This window comes from Cupressus sempervirens, chromosome 1, assembly GCF_028749045.1.
Source record: "Cupressus sempervirens isolate cs-2001-9-10 chromosome 1, ASM2874904v1, whole genome shotgun sequence".
Lineage (NCBI taxonomy): Eukaryota > Viridiplantae > Streptophyta > Pinopsida > Cupressales > Cupressaceae > Cupressus > Cupressus sempervirens.
This window is the reverse complement of record NC_143118.1, coordinates 226,858,888-226,878,492: the sequence shown is the minus strand read 5'-3', so window position 1 is coordinate 226,878,492 and position 19,605 is coordinate 226,858,888. Positions and strand designations below refer to the sequence as shown.

At 36.7% G+C, this 19,605-nt stretch overlaps 3 protein-coding genes across 3 annotated transcripts in view; all 3 read right to left on the bottom strand.

The window, feature by feature from the left end:
* Window positions 1-19,605, bottom strand: part of LOC149576983 (Transducin/WD40 repeat-like superfamily protein) — a 95,062-nt gene that overhangs the window by 52,435 nt on the left and 23,022 nt on the right. The gene's annotated exons all lie outside the window — the stretch shown is intronic.
* Window positions 5,739-6,942, bottom strand: LOC149576985 (uncharacterized). The gene is made up of 2 exons (XM_089821490.1): window positions 6,777-6,942; window positions 5,739-6,656 (listed from the first exon to the last, which is right to left on the bottom strand). Exons 1-2 carry the CDS (start codon window positions 6,917-6,919, stop codon window positions 5,981-5,983), a joined length of 819 nt encoding a protein of 272 aa, XP_089677616.1. The 5' UTR covers window positions 6,920-6,942; the 3' UTR covers window positions 5,739-5,980.
* On the bottom strand, window positions 7,057-9,247 carry LOC149576984 (uncharacterized). Its single transcript, XM_089814999.1, has 3 exons — window positions 8,448-9,247; window positions 7,099-8,352; window positions 7,057-7,066 (listed from the first exon to the last, which is right to left on the bottom strand). The coding sequence occupies exons 2-3, from the start codon at window positions 8,316-8,318 to the stop codon at window positions 7,057-7,059; spliced, it is 1,230 nt and encodes a 409-aa protein (XP_089671125.1). The 5' UTR covers window positions 8,319-8,352; window positions 8,448-9,247.

Here is a 19,605-nt window from a genome sequence, read left to right as displayed (position 1 = left end):
AGTTTACTTGGCAACCAAGCCTTGACTCCACCTATGGAGGCAAGGGAGGCTCGAAGTAGGGGGAGAGAAGAAGACGAGGGTAGAGAAGCAGAGGATACTAGTGCCACCACAAGTATTGAAGTGACAGAGGGGTACAAGGATCAAAGCAATCTACAAGGCTTACAATTCTCAATAGTTTGGAGACATCAAGTGAAGGAGACTAAAATACTTTAATAATGGGACACCAAGCTCAAGGGTACCAATACAGCCTACGATACTGACACAACCTATTGCAACAACACAACCAATCGTACCAACACAGCGAGTACCTACGCCAGTCATTATGGGGAGGCAGAAACAAAAACGGGAAAGAAGATCTCCTATGACACAGCAGAACGTGTGAAACAATCTAGACGGCCAAAGGGGTTTAGACCAGGACAACTGGGTGAAGCAATTCCCAGCAAGCTTGCGAGGGGTAGCCATAAATTGGTACTCCGAGGCAAATAAATCTAAAATGACCACATGGCTTGATCTATGGAAAGAATTCCAAGCAAAATTTGACTACTAAGGGTTGACAATGAAATTGTCGCCAAGATCTACAATACTAAGCAAGCTAAGGATGAGACCGTTTGGGCATACAAACAAAGACTCAAAGAACTGGTGGGGAAGATGGAAAGTACATCAGTCGATGGATTAAATAAGTGTTGGTTTATTGAAGGGTTAAAGCTTTTCCTTCAAAGGAAAATAAATATAGTACCTCCAGCATCGTACGACAATGCTAATAACCTAGCAATGGACCTCGAGAGTGAGAACAAAATGGCAAAGAAAAAGAACAAATCATCTGATGATGACGATAATGACTCTTCAAGAGAAAGTAACAGTCAAGAGTCGAAGAAGATTCAAGCCCTTCAAAAAGATATGTTATAGAGGATGAAAGAATTAAAAAACATGAAAAGTCATGCCATCAAAAGTGACGAAGGGGACTTATGGTGTCCTTATTGTAAGGAGGAAGGTCACATGAAATGTTCTTGTCCAAAGAAGCAATTATGTCACACATGTCAAATTGTCAAACATTCCACTAAGGAATGCTCGTACAACATGAAAACAAGAGGGCCTCAACAAAATATTAATGACACAGGAAGCATCCAATTCATGTGTCAAACACAAATATGGCCTCGTCTGGTGGGTAATAATTGGCATGGAAGAAGAGATGGAAACAATAATAACAATAACAATGGGGGGTGTGACTGTATCAGTATGATGCAAATGGACACCCAATGATACGGTGTCGAACATGCAACTAGTGGGGACACTTTGTAAGAGACTGCACATGGGCGGAAGTACCTCAGTTGCTATGCAGATGGTGTGGTGCCAAAGCCCACGACAACACGAAGTGCCCAAAGGCTGGAGTAAATCCTTTGAACATTAAAGGGAACGAAGAGGAGGTCCTTGCAGTCACTCGAGCGCAAGCGAAGAAGGCTACCTACCCAAACCCTGAAACTAAGAAAAGGAGAATGCAAGAAGCAATGATAGATAATTGAGAAGGATATGATTGTGGAACGAAAGGAGACAAATGACACCACTAGCACCTCATTATAGGGTCAAGTGGAACAAAATGTCATACGATAGGTGTTACAAATTGAAATCCCCATCAAGTTGAAAGACCTTATCGTTGCTATGACACAACTAAGAACAACCTTGCTATTTGTGACACCATGCCCGAAGGCATTGAGTGGGGCAAAAACAAAGGTAACCCAAAGTGAAGAGGAGAACTCTTTCAGGAAGGAGAATCCTCTTGGTACTGCAGAAGACTCCATGTTACTCACAGTGAACATTGGAAGACATCTAGCAGTGGGTAACATGCTAATTTTTCCCACTTCTAAATAAACAATTAATTATTAAAAAACTAAACAATATCCTTCATATTCACATGAAACAATTATAATAACTACTCTACTTATTCAATTGAAAAGGATTAATGACTATAACGGAATAATTAAATCCTAGTCCATGGAAAGAGAGTAATTGATTTAACAACATTAACCAACTAACATATCTTCACCTAAAATGAATTACATAAAAGTAAAGTACCCATCAAAAAGAAGATAACTTGATGCAGATCATATCTCTATCTTGTGCAAGTCTTGGCATTTAGTGGAGAGGGGAAGCATTGTCAGGGGCTTAACCTCCCGACCACAAACCTTTAAGTATCCCCACGCCATCTCAACTGAGAAAGGCCCTCCCTACACAGGATAAGGCATGGGACACCCCTTATCTTACCATTGAGCATCCTAGTGTTAGATTGTCGATTAGGTCGCAAGCTAGGCTATGGAGTCCTTCCCATCAAACCATCTATCCAACTGCTAGCAACCTTGACCTCTAGTGATCATAGCAGCAAGTATGCCACTAAAACTACCCTAGCCAAGGATTTACATGGACACTATGTGCCGAATCACCCACCGCTCAACTTGACAACAAGACTAGTATCCCTTGATCACCATGAGCTAACTCAATCTACAATACTTGTTTAAGTTCATCAACTGTTTATTTTGCTCCTAATTTCTTCCTCTTATCTTGCAACTATAGCTCATTGTTCATTTACTGACAGCCCACACTCTTCATCTCGACCTTGTTGGTCATCCTTGATGAATCTCAATATGGTTGTTTATATCCCTGAACAATCACTATTTATCACGATCAATTACTTTCTACCCAGCCTGGGCTTATGACAAATATTTACATAATGATTTCATGTTATTTATTATCAGTTTCCTTAACTCACTATGAGTGCTTCTTATCTCAGAGGCATGTTGAAGATGCCCCTGTATAAGTATTTGCACAAGGTTAGAGATCCTTCCAAGTCTGATTCAAGTTCTAAAAGAACAATCATAACAATTCACAATAATTAAATTTGATCCTTATGTATGTTTAATACAATAAAATTATGCAATACTAGTTGTGTTAACACTAAAGAAGAATATTTAATGGCGTCTATGTATTGATTCCAAAGCTATAAATAGGATTACATTAAAGGATCGATTTCCTTTACTGAGAATGGATGATATCATGGATTATTTGAGTGGAGCAAGATATTTTACCAAGATTGATTTGAAGAGTGGCTATCATCGTACTAGAATTAGAAAAGGTGATGAATGGAATACTGCTTTCAAGACAAATGAAGGTTTGTATGAGAGGTTGGTTATGCCTTTTGGTTTAACTAATGCACCTAGTACTTTTATGAGGCTAATGAATGAAGTTCTGAAGCGATTCTTGGGTAAGTTTGTGATTGTTCATTTGGATAATATTCTGATATTCAGTAAGAGTAAGGAAGATCATTTGTTGCACCTAAAGCAAGTGTTGCAAAGATTAAAATAAGAAAATTTGTTGATTAACCTTAGGAAGTGCTCCTCCATGAAAGAGGAGATAGTATATTTGGGGTTTATGATTTCAGCTAATGGTTTGAAGATGGATCTTGAGAAAGTTAAGGTAATATTGGATTGGCCTACACCTAAGAGTGTTGGTAAAGTTAGATCTTTCATGGATTGGCAAGTTTCTACAAGAAGTTCATCAAGGATTTCAGTTCAGATTGTAATGCTATGATAGAGACAATGACAGGTGAGAAAATTAAGGTAATGTTGGATTGGCCTACACCTAAGAGTGTTGGTGAAGTTAGATCTTTTCATGGATTGGCAAGGTTCTACAAGTTCATCAAGGATTTCAGTTCAGATTGTAATGCTATGATAGAGATAATGAGAGGTAATAAGAAGCACTTCAAGTGGGCACATGGAGTTGATAAGATTTTAAGACACTGAAAAAAAAGGTACCTAAATTACCAGTATTGACTTTACCTGATTTCACAAAAGTATTTCAAGTTGATTGTGATGCAAGTGGAAGTACAGTTGGAGCAGTAATGAATCAGGAAGGTAAACCTATTGCTTTCTACAGTGAGAAATTGAATGATGCTAAGAAGAGATAATCTATGATCAAGAGTTTTTATGCTATAGCTCAAGCTTTGAAGAAGTGAAGACATTACTCAATGCCTAAGGAGCTTGTGTTGTATACTGATCATAAAGCATTGCAATATTTGAGTAGTCAAAGTAAGTTGAATCAAACACCTATGAAGTGGGTTGAATACTTGCAGAATTTCACATTTGTGGTGAAGCATAGGAGTGGACAGTCAAATAGAGTTGCTAATGCATTGTGAAACATGCCATTTTTACTAAGCTGAAAGTAAAGAACATATTCTAAGATTATAACCTAATATCATAACGGAATGACATGACGTAATTTGTTAAAAATATATCATATAGAAATGAAACTATTTCTAAATTTATTATACAAGATATACTATCAAAATTTAAGCAACAACTATATCCATTTCATATGAGAGACAACTAAATTAAATTCCATAACTTACTTCTATGATTACTTTTTGAAAGAAACAAATCAATTTAACCATATTTACAATTATACATTTCAAAGTAATATAAAAGTACATACAAGTAAAAGATTTAGAATTCATACATGAACTGAAATAACTATCGATGCGTTGTGCAAACATCGGCATCTAGTGAATAGGAAAAACATTAACATAAGCTTGACCTCCCAACTGCAGACCTTAACATATCCCCACACAATCTCTTACGAGAAAGGCCCTCCCTACCCCAAGTTAGGCTTGGGGCACCATAGTCATGTCATCCAAGTATTTTAGTGTTAGAGTGTCAACTAAGCAGTATACAAGGTTGAGGAATTCCTCCATCAAACTTCCCTCTGTCAGCTAGCACTCCTGACCTCTAGTGGTCAATTTTGCAAGCATGCCTCCAATCTACCTTGGCCAAGGATTTAGATGGTCAAATAAACAGCCCAATCACCCCTGCTTGACTTAACAACTGAATATATTTTGGACAATCATGAGCTGACTTGGACTAAACAATTTTCTTTCTTTAAATGTTCATGCAATTTAGTCACTAATTAATAGTTTATTCTTCTTGCAGCAGGAATACCTCTCCTCTTCAACCATTTACACTTGGCTCTGATAGCCTTGGGTGCATCCTAGGAGATTGCTAGTAATTATAAGATCCTTATCTATCAGATTTTGTGAATAGCATTTTGATTATCATCACAGCAGGTATATAGCAAATACCAGCGTATAAGTCAAAAAAATACTTTATGACAAACGTTGAAACAAACCTTATACAACATACAATATTATGCATTAAACAATGGCTGAGCATTTAGTCTTAAGGGAACTATATCAGTTCAGTCCCTAAGGGTATGCACCCGATATGCATAGATAAGAAACTAGTTATAAACTATGTTCCCCCAAGTTTCTGGTACGGGGACGGCGGGACGGGTTTCCGGGACGGCAAATTTTTTTGGCGATTTTGGGGACGAGGGGGGAGGACGAGGACGGCTATATATATAAGAAAATTTTAAAATATAGTATATACATTGAAATTTGTAAATATACATGTCATTCATATGAAACTAAGCACAAAGCATGTCATTTAAACATTATAGAACCATAACATACAACATTTGAATGCCATCTATGAAATAATATCCGATTTTAGTATTTTACTATTTAGTATTTTAGTATCCAATTCTCAAAATGCATATCAATACAATATCAGAGAACACTGAACAATGAACATTAAGTTATTAACCATTGTCAATATCATAAGACTCATAATGATAAGCATGATAAATCATAAATCTGAAAATCAAAATCAAAATATGCACAAAGCTATAGGCTGCCATAAAGTAATAAGTATCATATAATCAATGTATCATAATCATGTTCATGTTCAACATAAAAAACAAAACATAGAAAATGAAGCAAACTGCTGCTCCTATTCTGCCTCTACTAATCCATGGCATCAAAATCAGAATCCTCCTCACTGTCATCCTCCACAGGAAGCGTAGTCTCATCTAATGGAACCCCAACCAATCCTGGTGCTATGTCATCCTCAGGCTCAACATCCCATCGCAAAGCTGGTGTCTACCTATACTCTGGAGTCTGGCGATCGACAAGTCGAAGAGCATGATGCACTGTCACTAGCTTCTCCGCTCTTTTAGAGGTAAGTCTATTCCTCTTGATAGAGTGGATATATGAATATGTGGACCAGTTCCTCTCTGCAGCTGAAGAACTAGCAACCTGTGAAAGGAGGCAACCGGCAAGTATCTTTAACTCAGGTGTATCTCTCCCATGCCAAGTCCACCATCCAATAGGATCCCTCTGTGCCAAAACAACTCTATCCAACCTTGCTTGTGGCTTACCCAAGTTTGGGCCACGAAGGTTGGTGAAGTCAAGGAACTGTGCACGAAGAGTAGAGGCATCTTGAGCTAAATACATCTTATCAATTGCTTTTGTGAAGCCATCCAAAATCTCAGGATCATTACATGGGAGGCCCCTTCCACCCAACTGTGCATACCATTTGGGATTTAGAGAAAATGCTGCCATATGAAGCGGGGTATTCATTATGTTCCACCTCCGCGTCACAATAGGCCTAATATGCTCCTCATAAAAGCCCAATGTAGGATCCTTTGCCGCAACAATTCTCTTCATCTTACCCAACATGCTATCAATAGTCTCATAGATCTCTCCTAAACTAGGAGCATCAGTATCAGCATATCCAATGACATCAACAATGGGTGCTATGACGGAGCAAATGTATCTGCAAGATCAAAATGCCAAAAAAAAAAAATCAAAATTAGAATTTTAAGAATTTTAAGATTATTAGTAGGAAAATCAGCAAGCAAAAGACTAATAGTAAATTTAAAAACCAACAACTTACTTCATTGTGGACCACCAACTCTTATCAAGGATCCTTTGCCTCACTTCTTTTCCTTCAATGGACTTAGAATGAGACCATCGTCCCCACTCTGGATTCACCACCATCAATTGAAGGGCCTCATACACCTCAATCATCCTCTCCATCAAGATGAAATATGTGCAATACCTATAGCAACAATTAAAAATTTAAAATTTGAACTTAAACATTAATGATTAAAATTTAAAACAAAAAGCATCACATGTAAGTAAACTTATAAATAATTTTTTTAAATAACTTAAAGTTAAAACAAACTAAAAATAAACTATAATTATAATTGACATACCTTGTCTCGACTGGTTTGAGGAACTCCTTCTTAGAGAAGGACCTGAATAGAGCAAGTGAAGTGTGGTGGTTGCAAACAAACATTTGCACTTCTCTAGCTTCTAGCACCGCTTGCTTCACCCATTCAATCTTCCCTATGTCCTTCAATGCATTGTTCAAGGAATGAACACAACAAGGGGTCCAAAATATGTGCCTATAAGCACCCTCTATCATCAAACCTGCTGATTTGCACACAGGTGCAGAATCTGTGATAACCTGTACAACATTAGAGGGCCCAATCTCCTCTATGGCATCTCGCAAAATGGTGAACTGAAAATCTGCATCCTTCTTCTTTCCTGAGCAATCTATGGCTCTCAAAAAATAAGAGCCAGCAGGGGATGTGACAATGATATTGATGAGTGGCCAATGTCTAACATCGATCCACCCATCCATCACAATAGAGCAGCCTGTCCTAACCCAAGTGCGTCTCATATCCTCAAATAATAAAGCAACCTTTGAGTACTCTTCATCTAGGATAGTGGTTCGTAGCTTATGCTCACCGGGGGGCACAAATGAGGAATTCATGCTCATAATATATTTCACCATTTGTTTATAATAAGTGGAACGGGCTGCATTATATGGGATACCATTAGCAACAAAGAATCTACCAATGGATGCCGCACACTTCTCCTTTGCCTTTGCATTAAACATACTTTCCACCGAGCCCTTCTCACTACTACTTATCTTTCTCTTCCCTCTAGACCCACTAGGGCTGCCACTAGTACCAATGGCAGATGAAATATGCCTAGATGATTGTGAGGGAATGGATGGTGATGTCACTGTCAAATTTTGCCCCTCCATTTCAGCCTCTAAGTGCAATCTTTGACATTCTAATTTTTGTTCATTGGTTAGGTTGGGACAAGCTTTGACTCCTTGGCATGTAACACCTAAAAAATGTGACTTCACTCTTGTATAGCTGCCCCTAAAATCATCAAGACAAACATGACAATCCCACACCCTAGTCCCTCCCGAATTCTTTTTATCTTTTGGCCTAGGTGTGACATATTGGAGAAGAGGTTTTTTTCTATTGAAATGACCCTTTGCAAAATTCTTCATAATGTCGGAAGGGCATTTAAACAAATCAGCTTTACGATTGGGTTTTTGCCTAGTGTCACTACTAACAACATCAACCTCTACATTTTCTTCTTCACTACTACTACTTGTACTCCCACTGCTGCTCATTGTGTTTAAATATGCAATTGAATAGATATATGAGCTGAAACAACGAAAAAATAAAAAAAAATCAGACTTTGCAAGCTACAAATTTATTAAAAAAATGATAGATGAAAGCACAAAGAGTTTTATACTTACTTGGTGGACAAAATAGAAGATCAAACCCTTGGTCAAGCTCTTGGAAGCAAAACTATTACCTCCTCTACTTGCAAAATGAAAACTTCAGCCGGCTGCAACATAGAATGAAAACCAAAGAATGGTTAAAACAATTTAAATGTGTTAAGTTATATACATTTTAGGGTTTTTGGAGGAGTGGGGCCCACTAGCCGACCAAAAAAGACACAACAAATGTTTTTTTTTATGTTTTTTTTTTAGTGTTTTGAGCTTGCAAAAAAAGGGGACAGCCGGCCGTACCCGGTACGGTCGGGGGACGGCTAGACGTCCCCTTTCCGTACCAGGGACGGCTGGCCGTCCCCCTTTTGTCCCCCCCACATCCCCAAGTTTCGGGGACGTCCCTTGCAAAAAAAGGGAATTTGGGGACGGCTGGGGAACGTCCCATACTCGTCCCCCTGTCTCCGAGACGTCCCCGTCCCCGAAACGGATGTTTTAGGTCGGGTACGCGTCCCTGGGGAACATAGGTTATAAATAAAGAATGAGCAGGACTGATGCTTCTCAGAAATTTTTACTATGTTTAAGCCTTGGTTACAGCCCAGATATGTAACCAAGCTTGTGATCATGATATTCCTTCATTCAACAATGATATATAAAGAGAAGTTTGCATCGAAAAAGGCATAGCATGAAATAAGAAAAGACTTGTGAAATGTTTCATGACCTAAGAAAATAATTCAATCATTGACGTGATCTTGAGGCAACAACTCTATGCAATATTGCTTCCACCAGCGTGGCCCAATACTACAGATCAAGTATGGTAATATGTCCTAGAATACGGACGGAAGGAAGAAAAGATACTTTGGTTCAGAGCAATCACATGACAAGAGGGAAGTAAATAAAAAGAATGATCCTTCAGCCACAGGGAAGGAAGATAAAGCCTCCCATGCTTTCAGATACAAGAAAGAGCTCAATATCGGTTACAAGAACTTCATAATTTCAAATTTTACAAGTTTGATGCCGATAAGGTGGCAAATGCTCATTGATATGGAGTCATAATAAAACATAAAGAGTATACTTTCTCATGGTTTAAAACAAATATGTTATATATATATATATATATATATATATATATATATATATATATATATATATATATATATATATATATATATATATATATATATATATATATAATGTCATCATGCTATTTTAACTTACAATGTTGACCACTTCCACAGTCTCAAAATAAAAGAGAGGTAATACTTCTTATGATATTAAATGTTTAGTATTTCTCTTGTTATAAAAATTGACCAAGTAGCTCATGACTGTCCAAGGTATACTCTGTTGCCTAGCCATTAAGTCCTTCATCAAAGTAGTTAGAGCCCATACCTAATGCTCTGACGATGGACTAAATTGGTGCCCCATTCCTTGAATCACATTTAGCAATGCTTCCCCCCTTTGTCTACTCCTACAACCAAAAATGCATATTCCACAATAATATGTTTCTCCATTTAAATTGAAATATCAAGAAAACACCATAACTAATAACTGTCACAACGGCTAACCACCACTAATATTTATCTTAAAATATAAGCATTCATTTTTAGTCAAAATAACAATAATCAACTAACAATTCATTTACACATGAAAAAATTAGGTTAATCATAACTTCCGTTTCACAATACCATGATATCTAAGAGTTTCTAACTAACCATTACAATGGTTATAATATTATTTTATAAGATCAAAAATTTGGGATGTAACACATTGAGTAGGAGAAGGAATTTCTTAACTAAGATGAGAGTTTAGGTACATGGGTTTGATAATTTGAAGACCTTGTAAGAGACTAATCCTGATTTTGTAGAGCCTTGGAAATCTTGTAAGACACTGGAAATAGATAATCAAGGGAAGTGGGTCGATTATTTCATTCAAGAGGAGTTGTAGGGAGTCAATTGTGCATATCTAGAGATACAATGAGGAATAATATAACCAAGGAGAAGCATAATGGAGGACTTGCAAGACACTTTGGTATTAATAAAATAGTGAATTTGATTATTGAAAAGTACTTTTGGCCTTAGCTACATAAGAATGTTTAGAAATTTGTCAAAAATTGCAGAGTATGTCAGCTTCCTAAAGGAGTTACTCAGAATATGGGATTGTATACACCATTATTTATTCCTTGTAGACCTTGGGAAGACATTAGCATAGATTTCGTTCTTGGGTTACCTAAGACACGGAGGGGTAATGATTATATTTTTGTTGTTATAAATAGATTTTTCAAGAGGGTACATTTCATACCTTGTAGAATATTTCATACATTTCATTAGATGCAGCACACATAGCTAGCTATACCACGTCGAAGAGTTATCAAGTCGGAAAGTTACTAAGTCACCAGGTCCTGACTTTCCAGCTCATTTGAACTCGTCCGAGTAGAGAAGATTTGGATTTTTTGAATCAATGTCAAGCGCTTGATTAGTAGTGGTGAAGCCCATTTGTGCATGGGAACACAGCCACAGAGGGGTAATGGTTCTATTTTTGTTGTAGTGGATTGATTTTCCAAGATGGTACATTTCATACCTTGTAAAAAGACATTAGATGTAGCACATGTAGCTAACTATTCTTTAAGGGAACTATGAAGTTACATGGGTTACCAAAGAGTACTGTTTCAAATAGAGAGAGTAAGTTTGTTGGCTATTTCTAGAAGACACTTTGGAAAAGGATGAATATTGACTTGAAATTTAGTTCTACATTTCATCCACAAAACAATGGACAAAGGTTATGAACAAAAGTTTGGATAACTTATTTAGATGCTTAGTTGGATACAAACCAAGTAATTGGAATTTAATTGTTGGCACAAGCAACGTTTGCATTTAACAATTCAGTAAATAGGATGCTGAGAAGACGCTTTTTGAGATTGTCACTGGCATGCCTCCTAGAGGGATTACAGAATTAACGAATCTCGGTCAAGAAGAAAAGAGAAGTGTTGAAGCAGACGTTTATGCAGATTTCATGAAGACTTTGCATGATGAAGTGAAATATAACTTGGAGCATAGTAATCAGAACTATAAAGTTACAGGCTTACAGCTGACAAAACTAGGAGACAAAAGGATTTTGCAATGGGTGATGAGGTTATGATTCATGATGAGTATTAATTGTGTCTTATTTTCATTAGTCTTTTTCCTTAGTTATCTTTCATCCTTTTATGATGAGGTCCCTTTTTGCCAATTTTATTGATGGTGAAATAGGATATTTAGCATCTCTTTGAAAGATGGGAGAATAATTCCCAAAATGATCAATAGTTCTGAAATGACACATTTGAATTTGAATTTGCTACAGGAACTACATAATGAACGAGAAGGTTCATGGCCCAAACGGATTGGGTGCTGAAAGATCGCAACCGTATTTTAGTTAATATGAGTTATTTAGGCTATTCTGAGGATATTTGTCGAAGACAACTTTGGTGTTATTTGTTTTAGAAGTTTAAAAAGTATGGCCAGCGGCCAGAACAAACTTCTATAATTTTAGATATTGGCCTACGGCCATTATCATCCAATCTAAAACTCTAGTTTGGTACTTTAAAAACTATATAAACCGGTGCATGACAATAAGACATCAAGTTTTTGATATTCATATATTAAAGAGAACCTCTGTTCTAAATCATTCTCTGTGTTATTCATTATTTGGAATTGGATTCGCTTTAGTAGGCGTGTATTAGTTCTTTTCTCACCACAAGAACCAGAGGGGGGAGGCAAGGCCCCCTCTTGAAGATCTTGGTGAGTTTGTTCATTTGTATGGTCTGTGTGATTTTATTTGTATCTTTGTGGATTGAATGATTCCGTTTATCTAGTTTGATTTAATTATTTTGGCTTGATAGAGACTTCATTTAAATGTATGTAGACAATGGATGGACATTAAGAATATGATCCATGTTATGTTTGTGAGAGGAAAAAACTGATTTGAGAATTCAATTGAACTGCGCTCCCTAGATTTTGTTCAAATATGACTAACTCATTATATTACTGCCAGTATATACCATTTCTCTACCACAGTCTTCTCAACTTCCTATCGCAATTTGTTATTCTTTGATTTCTGTGTCAGGACTTCTTGTCGCCCATATTACCTTATTCATGAATTGTCACTGTGAAGACTTCGTGTCGCAACTAAACTTCCTGCAGTAAACAGAATCCATCCTACTCTTTATTGCTAGGACATATATCAAAACATTTAAAGATTGATCTTCAGTATGGATATTTCATTGATCAAAGAGTGAGTTTTAATATTGATATATAATTTAGTTGGTGTGATTATTAATGTGACTATCACTATTGAAAATCGGTTGGTTAATGCAATGACATTTTGGTACTTGATTAGATTAGGATACAAGGGTGACGAATGTGTCGGTTCTTTTATCTTTCAAAGTGTGCATTTCAATTCTTTAGTTAAAAAGCTTTTAAATCGATTGCTTAAGTGTGAGATTTAGATTGCATCTATACTCACTTGGCCTATTATCTTCATCACTTGGGCAGATAGCCACTATTAATCTCATCAGCTTACAAGTCCCAGATTGACACTCTTAGGGTATTTCAATACAATTTATATCTCAAAAGTACATTAAATTAGACCCCACCTTTACCCTACATTTTTGGTGCCATTACTGGGGAAAGATATTAAAGGCATGAAACCATAGTAAGTCAGGTTAGGCACAGTGCTCCTACGGGTGTGTCTAGTCAAACATCGACCTTGCCCAATCTGGTACCTTAGGTTTGCGCTGCATAAATCATTTTACGTTCATGAATAGAACTAGAGATAGTCAAGGAAGGTTTGTTATAAAGGAATTAGGAGGTAGTTCAAAAACTTAGAAAACACAGAAAGAAAGAGGACCATTGAATACCAAAACAAAACCCGAGACAGAGAAAGGAAACCCAAGCCTCACTCAATCAGCCTTGACTACCATATCCTCTGAGATATCACGGGAGTTTATAGAATCTTTTGAAATTAGGTGTAGTAAACCTCCAGAACTACCAAAGAAACTTTTTAAAACTTTTGGGCAGCAAAAGTCTTGGAGAAAGTCATCACTGATAACACAAGAAATGTAGCAGGACATAATAATGGTGGAAACAATGGTAATGCAATTGTTCAACACAATATGACCTTTGAGTTTCCTATCCAACCTCTCGAAGACAATGCCCCTATGAAGAATATACCTCACTCAATGCTTCCACTATTTAAGGGGTCAACTACTGAAGATCCTGATATGTTCCTATTTGAGTTTGATATCCTTTGTAATAGTTATGATTATCAAAGTGATGCGCAAAAACTTAAGTTATTCCCAGCTACAGTAAAGGATGTTGCATTAAGATGGTTTATGAGTCTTAGGGACATTAGAAGATGGGATCAAATGAAAGATGTTTTTATGGTAAAATATCAAGAATATTGCAAATCCAAGTATGGGATGGAATTTTTCGCATGACTCAATGAGAAGAAGTGTCTGTAGAAGATTTCCTTGAATGATTCGCCTTTAGCTTACAACGTTCAAGACGTCCTGATCTAACTACTGATACTATCAAAATTCTATTCCTTAGGGGAATTCGAGATGAAACCATGAATGCTTTGAACCTAATTGGAGAAGGAAACATTTCTAAATTACCTTTTGAAGACATTTGTGATATTTGCAGGAACTATTTTATGTCTCAGTGATTAGTGTGAGGATATCCAAGTAACTTCTTTGGGCAATACATCGGATATAACAAAAAGAGAAATTGGAAAACTATTAGATGATCTTAAAACTAATCTCTTAAACCATATGGGCAAACAAACTAATATACTTTATACTCGAAGGAAACAAAAAGAGGCGGAGCATACTTTGGCAGTATTTTGTCCCACGTGTAGAAAGAAGCATGGTAGCGAGGAATGTCCCTATAATAGGACCAACATCTCCTCCCTTGAAGAAGCTAGTAAAAGTTTGACTCTAAAACCTTTTCCTATTGGGACTCCTGAGGTTGAGTATTCTAAAGACCTGTGTACTTCATGGCACCTAGACATCCTTTCTCCTATCCTTCACACCCCAATATGCAAAATGACTACTTAATGGGACAACACCAATCAATGCCCTTTTTCAATCAATCCGGGGATATGGGGGTTGGCAAAAATCTTCACAACCAACACAGTGGCAGTCATTCCCTCAATATTCACAATGGATGCCACAACCCCCAATTGCACAACAACTGTGGCAGCAAGCATGAAGGCCACAATAGCCACAATCATTTTATCCACCCCAACAACCATATTCATTTCCACAATACCAAGCACCTCCAGTAATAAACCCATATTATCCACCACAACAATTACTACCATCTATTCCACCACATACCAATCAACCATCTAGTTTTTCACAACCACCAAAAACACCTATGCCGATACAACCAGCACTGAATCCTAATAATAAGGTAAATCAACCTGTATACAATAATTAGGTGGCCAGTTATCCAACATATCCAGTGAATTATGTTGTCATCGATGGAGTTCAACTTCAGTCTAGTAAGGCTCTTCAAGGTCCAACTATTACAGAAATTAAGGATTCACCCAATGATACTATTGAGCCTGAAAATCATAAGCAAGAGCCTAAAGAACCAATGTGTGCATTAGATTTTATGGAGGAATTAGGTAATGTTAATATTCGAGTCCCTTTGTTGCAGGCCATTTAGGATGTACCAGTTTATGTGAAGGCTATTAAAGAACTATGTGGGAAAAGGTAGAAGAAAAAGGAAGATCCAAAAACCGAAGTCATAGCATAACTCGAATATCTAATGCTAGGGGACATTTCTATTCCAAAATATGTAGATCCCAAAAGTCCAATGATTAAGGTACGTATTGGTGATTTGATCATTCCTAATACACTTGTAGATCTTGGAGCAGCAATAAATGTAATGACTAATGAAACCAAGGAAAAGTTAGATTTGCAACGGCTTAGACCTACTCCTATGGTCCTACAAATGGCTAATCGTTCTTTGGTAAAACCAAAAGGTATGATTGAAGATGTTATCATTTGTATTAAATCTTGGGAGTATCCCACTGATTTTATGGTATTGTAACCTAAAATTAAGTTGGGGGGATATTTCATCATTCTAGGAAGACCTTGGTTGGCTGTTGTTAATGCTTTTATTAATTGCAGGTCTAGAAACATGGTGATTTCAAATGGAGAAAACACGAAAGAATTTATCTTGTATCCTCCAGTACAACCTCTAGTAGAAACAAGAGAGCCTTTATCAATCGACAGTGATTTGGAAGACTCTTTACCTCTATTGACATTGACCAAAGTAGGGAGTTGGAAGGTATTTCTAAGGACACTATAATTAACCACTTGTTGCAAAATCATTATGAGTTTGATGACGCTTTTGAATCAATGCTTTTTCTTAATAATGCCAATATCACTTGCCCATTTGGGGATCTTCCGTTGGTAGATGAATCCTCATTGGTTCAACATTTCATTACTCCACATCAGTTGTTACCACACATTTGTCAGTATAGTCCATTCTTGTTGTCCAGCCCTAGGATCCACTTCATACTATAGAAGCTCTTACCTAGTATCGTCCTACAAAAATTCTTCCTAGGAAGACACTCAACCTTAATCCAAATCTCAGAGAATCCCAAACTAAGGAGTTAATTGAGATAATATGTAAATACAAAAACAGTTTTGCTTAGGATTATCTGGACATACATGGTATACATCCCTCTACTTGTACACATCATATGTATATAGGCGAAGGGAGCAAACCAATAAGGCAACCTCAAAGGAGATTGAACCCTATCCTTCAGGAAGTTGTAAAAGAGGAGCTCCAGAATCTCCTCAATGTCGAGTTTATTTATCCAATTTCTGATAGTCAATGGGCATCTCCTCTTGTAGCAGTACCTAAGAAAAATGGTAAATGGCGAATATGTGTCAACTATAGAGCCCTCAACAAAGCCAGAAAGAAAGATCATTTTCTATTACCTTTTATTGATCAGATTTTGGATACTTTAGCCAAAAAAAGTTATACGCTTTTCTAGATGGCTTTAGTGGATACTACTAAATTCGAATCGCCCTAGAAGACCAAGACAAAACTACTTTTAAATGTTCGTGGATTAAATGCGCCTATAATGTTTTACCATTTGGTTTGTGTAATGCCCCAGCTGCCTTTCAAAGAGTAGTATTGAGTATTTTTGCTGATCTGATTCATGATTGTGTATTAGTGTATATGGATGATTTTACAGTATATGGTGACACTTATGACGAAACCAAGGTAAATCTTGAAAAAGTATTTAAACAATGTATTGATACTAATCTTTCTTTAAGTCATGAGAAATGTCATCTGCTAATGTCTGAAGGCATTGTGTCAGGTCACCATATCTCCTCTCGAGGAATTGAAGTGGATCCTAAAAAGATTCAAATCATTCAAAATCTTTATGTACCTACTTGCCAAAGGATGTACATAGTTTCTTAGGGCATGTTGGTTATTACCGTTAATTTATTCAAAACTTTTGAAGAAATTAAAGTTAAACTCATCTCTACTCTTGTGTTACGCAGCCCAAATTGGGAATTACCTTTTCATATTCATACAGATGCATATGACATTTCCATGGGAGTTGTCCTTGGCCAAAAAGAAGATAATCTCTTCTATTCCATTTATTACATCAGTAAGAATTTTAGTGGAGCTAAGGTAGATTATACAATTATTGAAAAGGAATTCTTAGCTGTTGTTTACGCCAATAATTAATTTTGTCATTATATCACTGGTTACAAAAAAATTGTACATACTGATCATTTTGCTATTCGATTTTTAATGAATAAACCAATGGTTACTGGATGAGTAAATCAATGGTTACTTCTTTTGCAAGAATTTGACATCACCATACTTGATAAACTGGGACGTGAAAACCATCTTTGAGTAGTTGGGTAAAGATGTGGAATTCTTATGAACACCAAAATACCAGCAAGCTTTCGAAGAAATTTACGGTAAGCTCATCTCTGCTCCTGTGTTACGCAACCCAAATTGGGAATTACCTTTTCACATTCCTACAAATGCATTTGACGCTTCCATGGGAGCTGTCCTTGGTCAAAGAGATGATAATCTCGTCTATTCCATTTATTACATCAATAAGAATTTTACTGAGCTGGGGTAGATTATACAATTATTAAAAAGAAATTCTTAGTTGTTGTTTATGCCATTAATGAATTTCATCATTATATCACTAGTTACAAAAATTTTGTACATATTGATCATTCTGCTATTCAATTTTTAATGAATAAACTAGTGGTTATCAGGTGAGTAATTTGATGGTTACTTCTTTTGCAGGAATTTGACATCACCATACTTGATAAACTAGGACGTGAAAACCATCTTTGAGTTGTTGGGTAAATATGTGGAATTCTTATGAACACCAAAATGCCAATAAGCTTTTGAAGAAATTAAAGGTAAGCTCATCTCTACTCCTATGTTATGCAACCCAAATTGGGAATTACCTTTTCATATTCATACAAATGCATCTGACGCTTTCATGGGAGTTGTCCTTGGCCGAAAAGAAGATAATCTCTTCTATTCCATTTATTACATCAATAAGAATTTTATTGGAGCTGAGGTAGATTATACAATTATTGAAAAGAAATTCTTAGTTGTTTACGCCATTGTTAAATTTCATCATTATATCACTGGTTACAAAAAATTTGTACATACTGATCATTCTGCTATTCGATTTTTAATGAATAAACCAATGATTACTAGGTGAATAATTTGATGGTTACTTCTTTTGCAAGAATTTGACATCACTATACTTGATAAACCAAGACATGAAAACATGGTAGCTGACTTTCTATCACGATTACAAAATGCAGATGAACCTTACCCCGTTGACAATGCTTTTCTTGATCAACACCTATTTGTGATTTCCGTTAAAAGTCCCCAATTTGTTGATATGGCCAATAATCTTGTTACTTGCAAATTTCCATCTCACTTTTATCTTAGGGAAAGGCGAAAACTCATTTGGCTTAGCAGTCAATATACTTGGATTAACGGTTTACTTTTTTCATATAGTAATTGACAATGTTGTGCAACGTTGTGTTGTAGAAGAAGATGCTTTTGATATTCTTCATGCCTGTCACTCTAAACCTTGAGGGGGCCACTTTGCAGCCCAACGTACCGCTACTAAAGTTTTAACCAAGGGAAATTACTGGCCTACATTGTGACAAATGTCAATGGATGGGTCGTCCTACTCGTTCTGATGAAATGCCTTTACACCCTCAATTGTCTATTGACCCATTTGAAAAATAGGGGTTAGATTGTGCATACCAATTTACAAAATAGGCAGAAGTAGTGGCTTTAAAACATTTTAGGGACACAAAAGTTGCTAACTTCTTGTATTCAGAAAGTTTTACCAAGTATGGCATTCCACGCGAGATCATCACTAATCAAGGGGCACAATTCACTTCCAATTTGATCAAATGCCTTGGTTCATGAATATTAACTCAAGCATCACAAGTCCTCTCCTTACCTCCCACAAGCTAATGGACAAGTGGAAGTAACCAATAGAGAGTTGGAGAATATTTTGACGAAGACAATAGCCTTGCATAAGAAAGACTAGGTTGATCGACTTCCTGAAGCTGTCTGGGCTTATCGTACCACTTGGAAGACTACAACCGAGCTAACTCCATATGAGCTAGTTTATGGCAAGAAATGTGTTCTACCTATTGAATTTGAGATCAAGACCCTCCGCGTTGCTCTTGAACTTGGGATAAGTCTTAGTGAAGCTCATAAAGCTCGATTGGCTCAGCTCCATTCTCTTGATAAAATGCACCACGAAGCCCTCTGTTGGGTCCTAATTTGATAGGATTTCAACTACCTTAAGAGCACACAAAGGAAAACCTGGGAATTAGCTAAAAACCATTATAGGTGACTCAGTGCCAGCCAATAGGGCCAATTGACAAGACATTTGGTCTTCTTCCCTTTGAACTCTATAAGATTCAAGTGGGTATACCTTGGAATTTATCTTCACCCTTCCTTACAATGTTGTTTATCATAAATTCCAGTATAACAGATATTTGCCTTTGCTTCTTCTAATCGAGAGACAACAAAAAGGGCACAAGATAGCTAATCCTCCATACCCTAAAGCTCTTTGGACCAAGTACAGGCTAGTTTTTCATATTCATAAAACC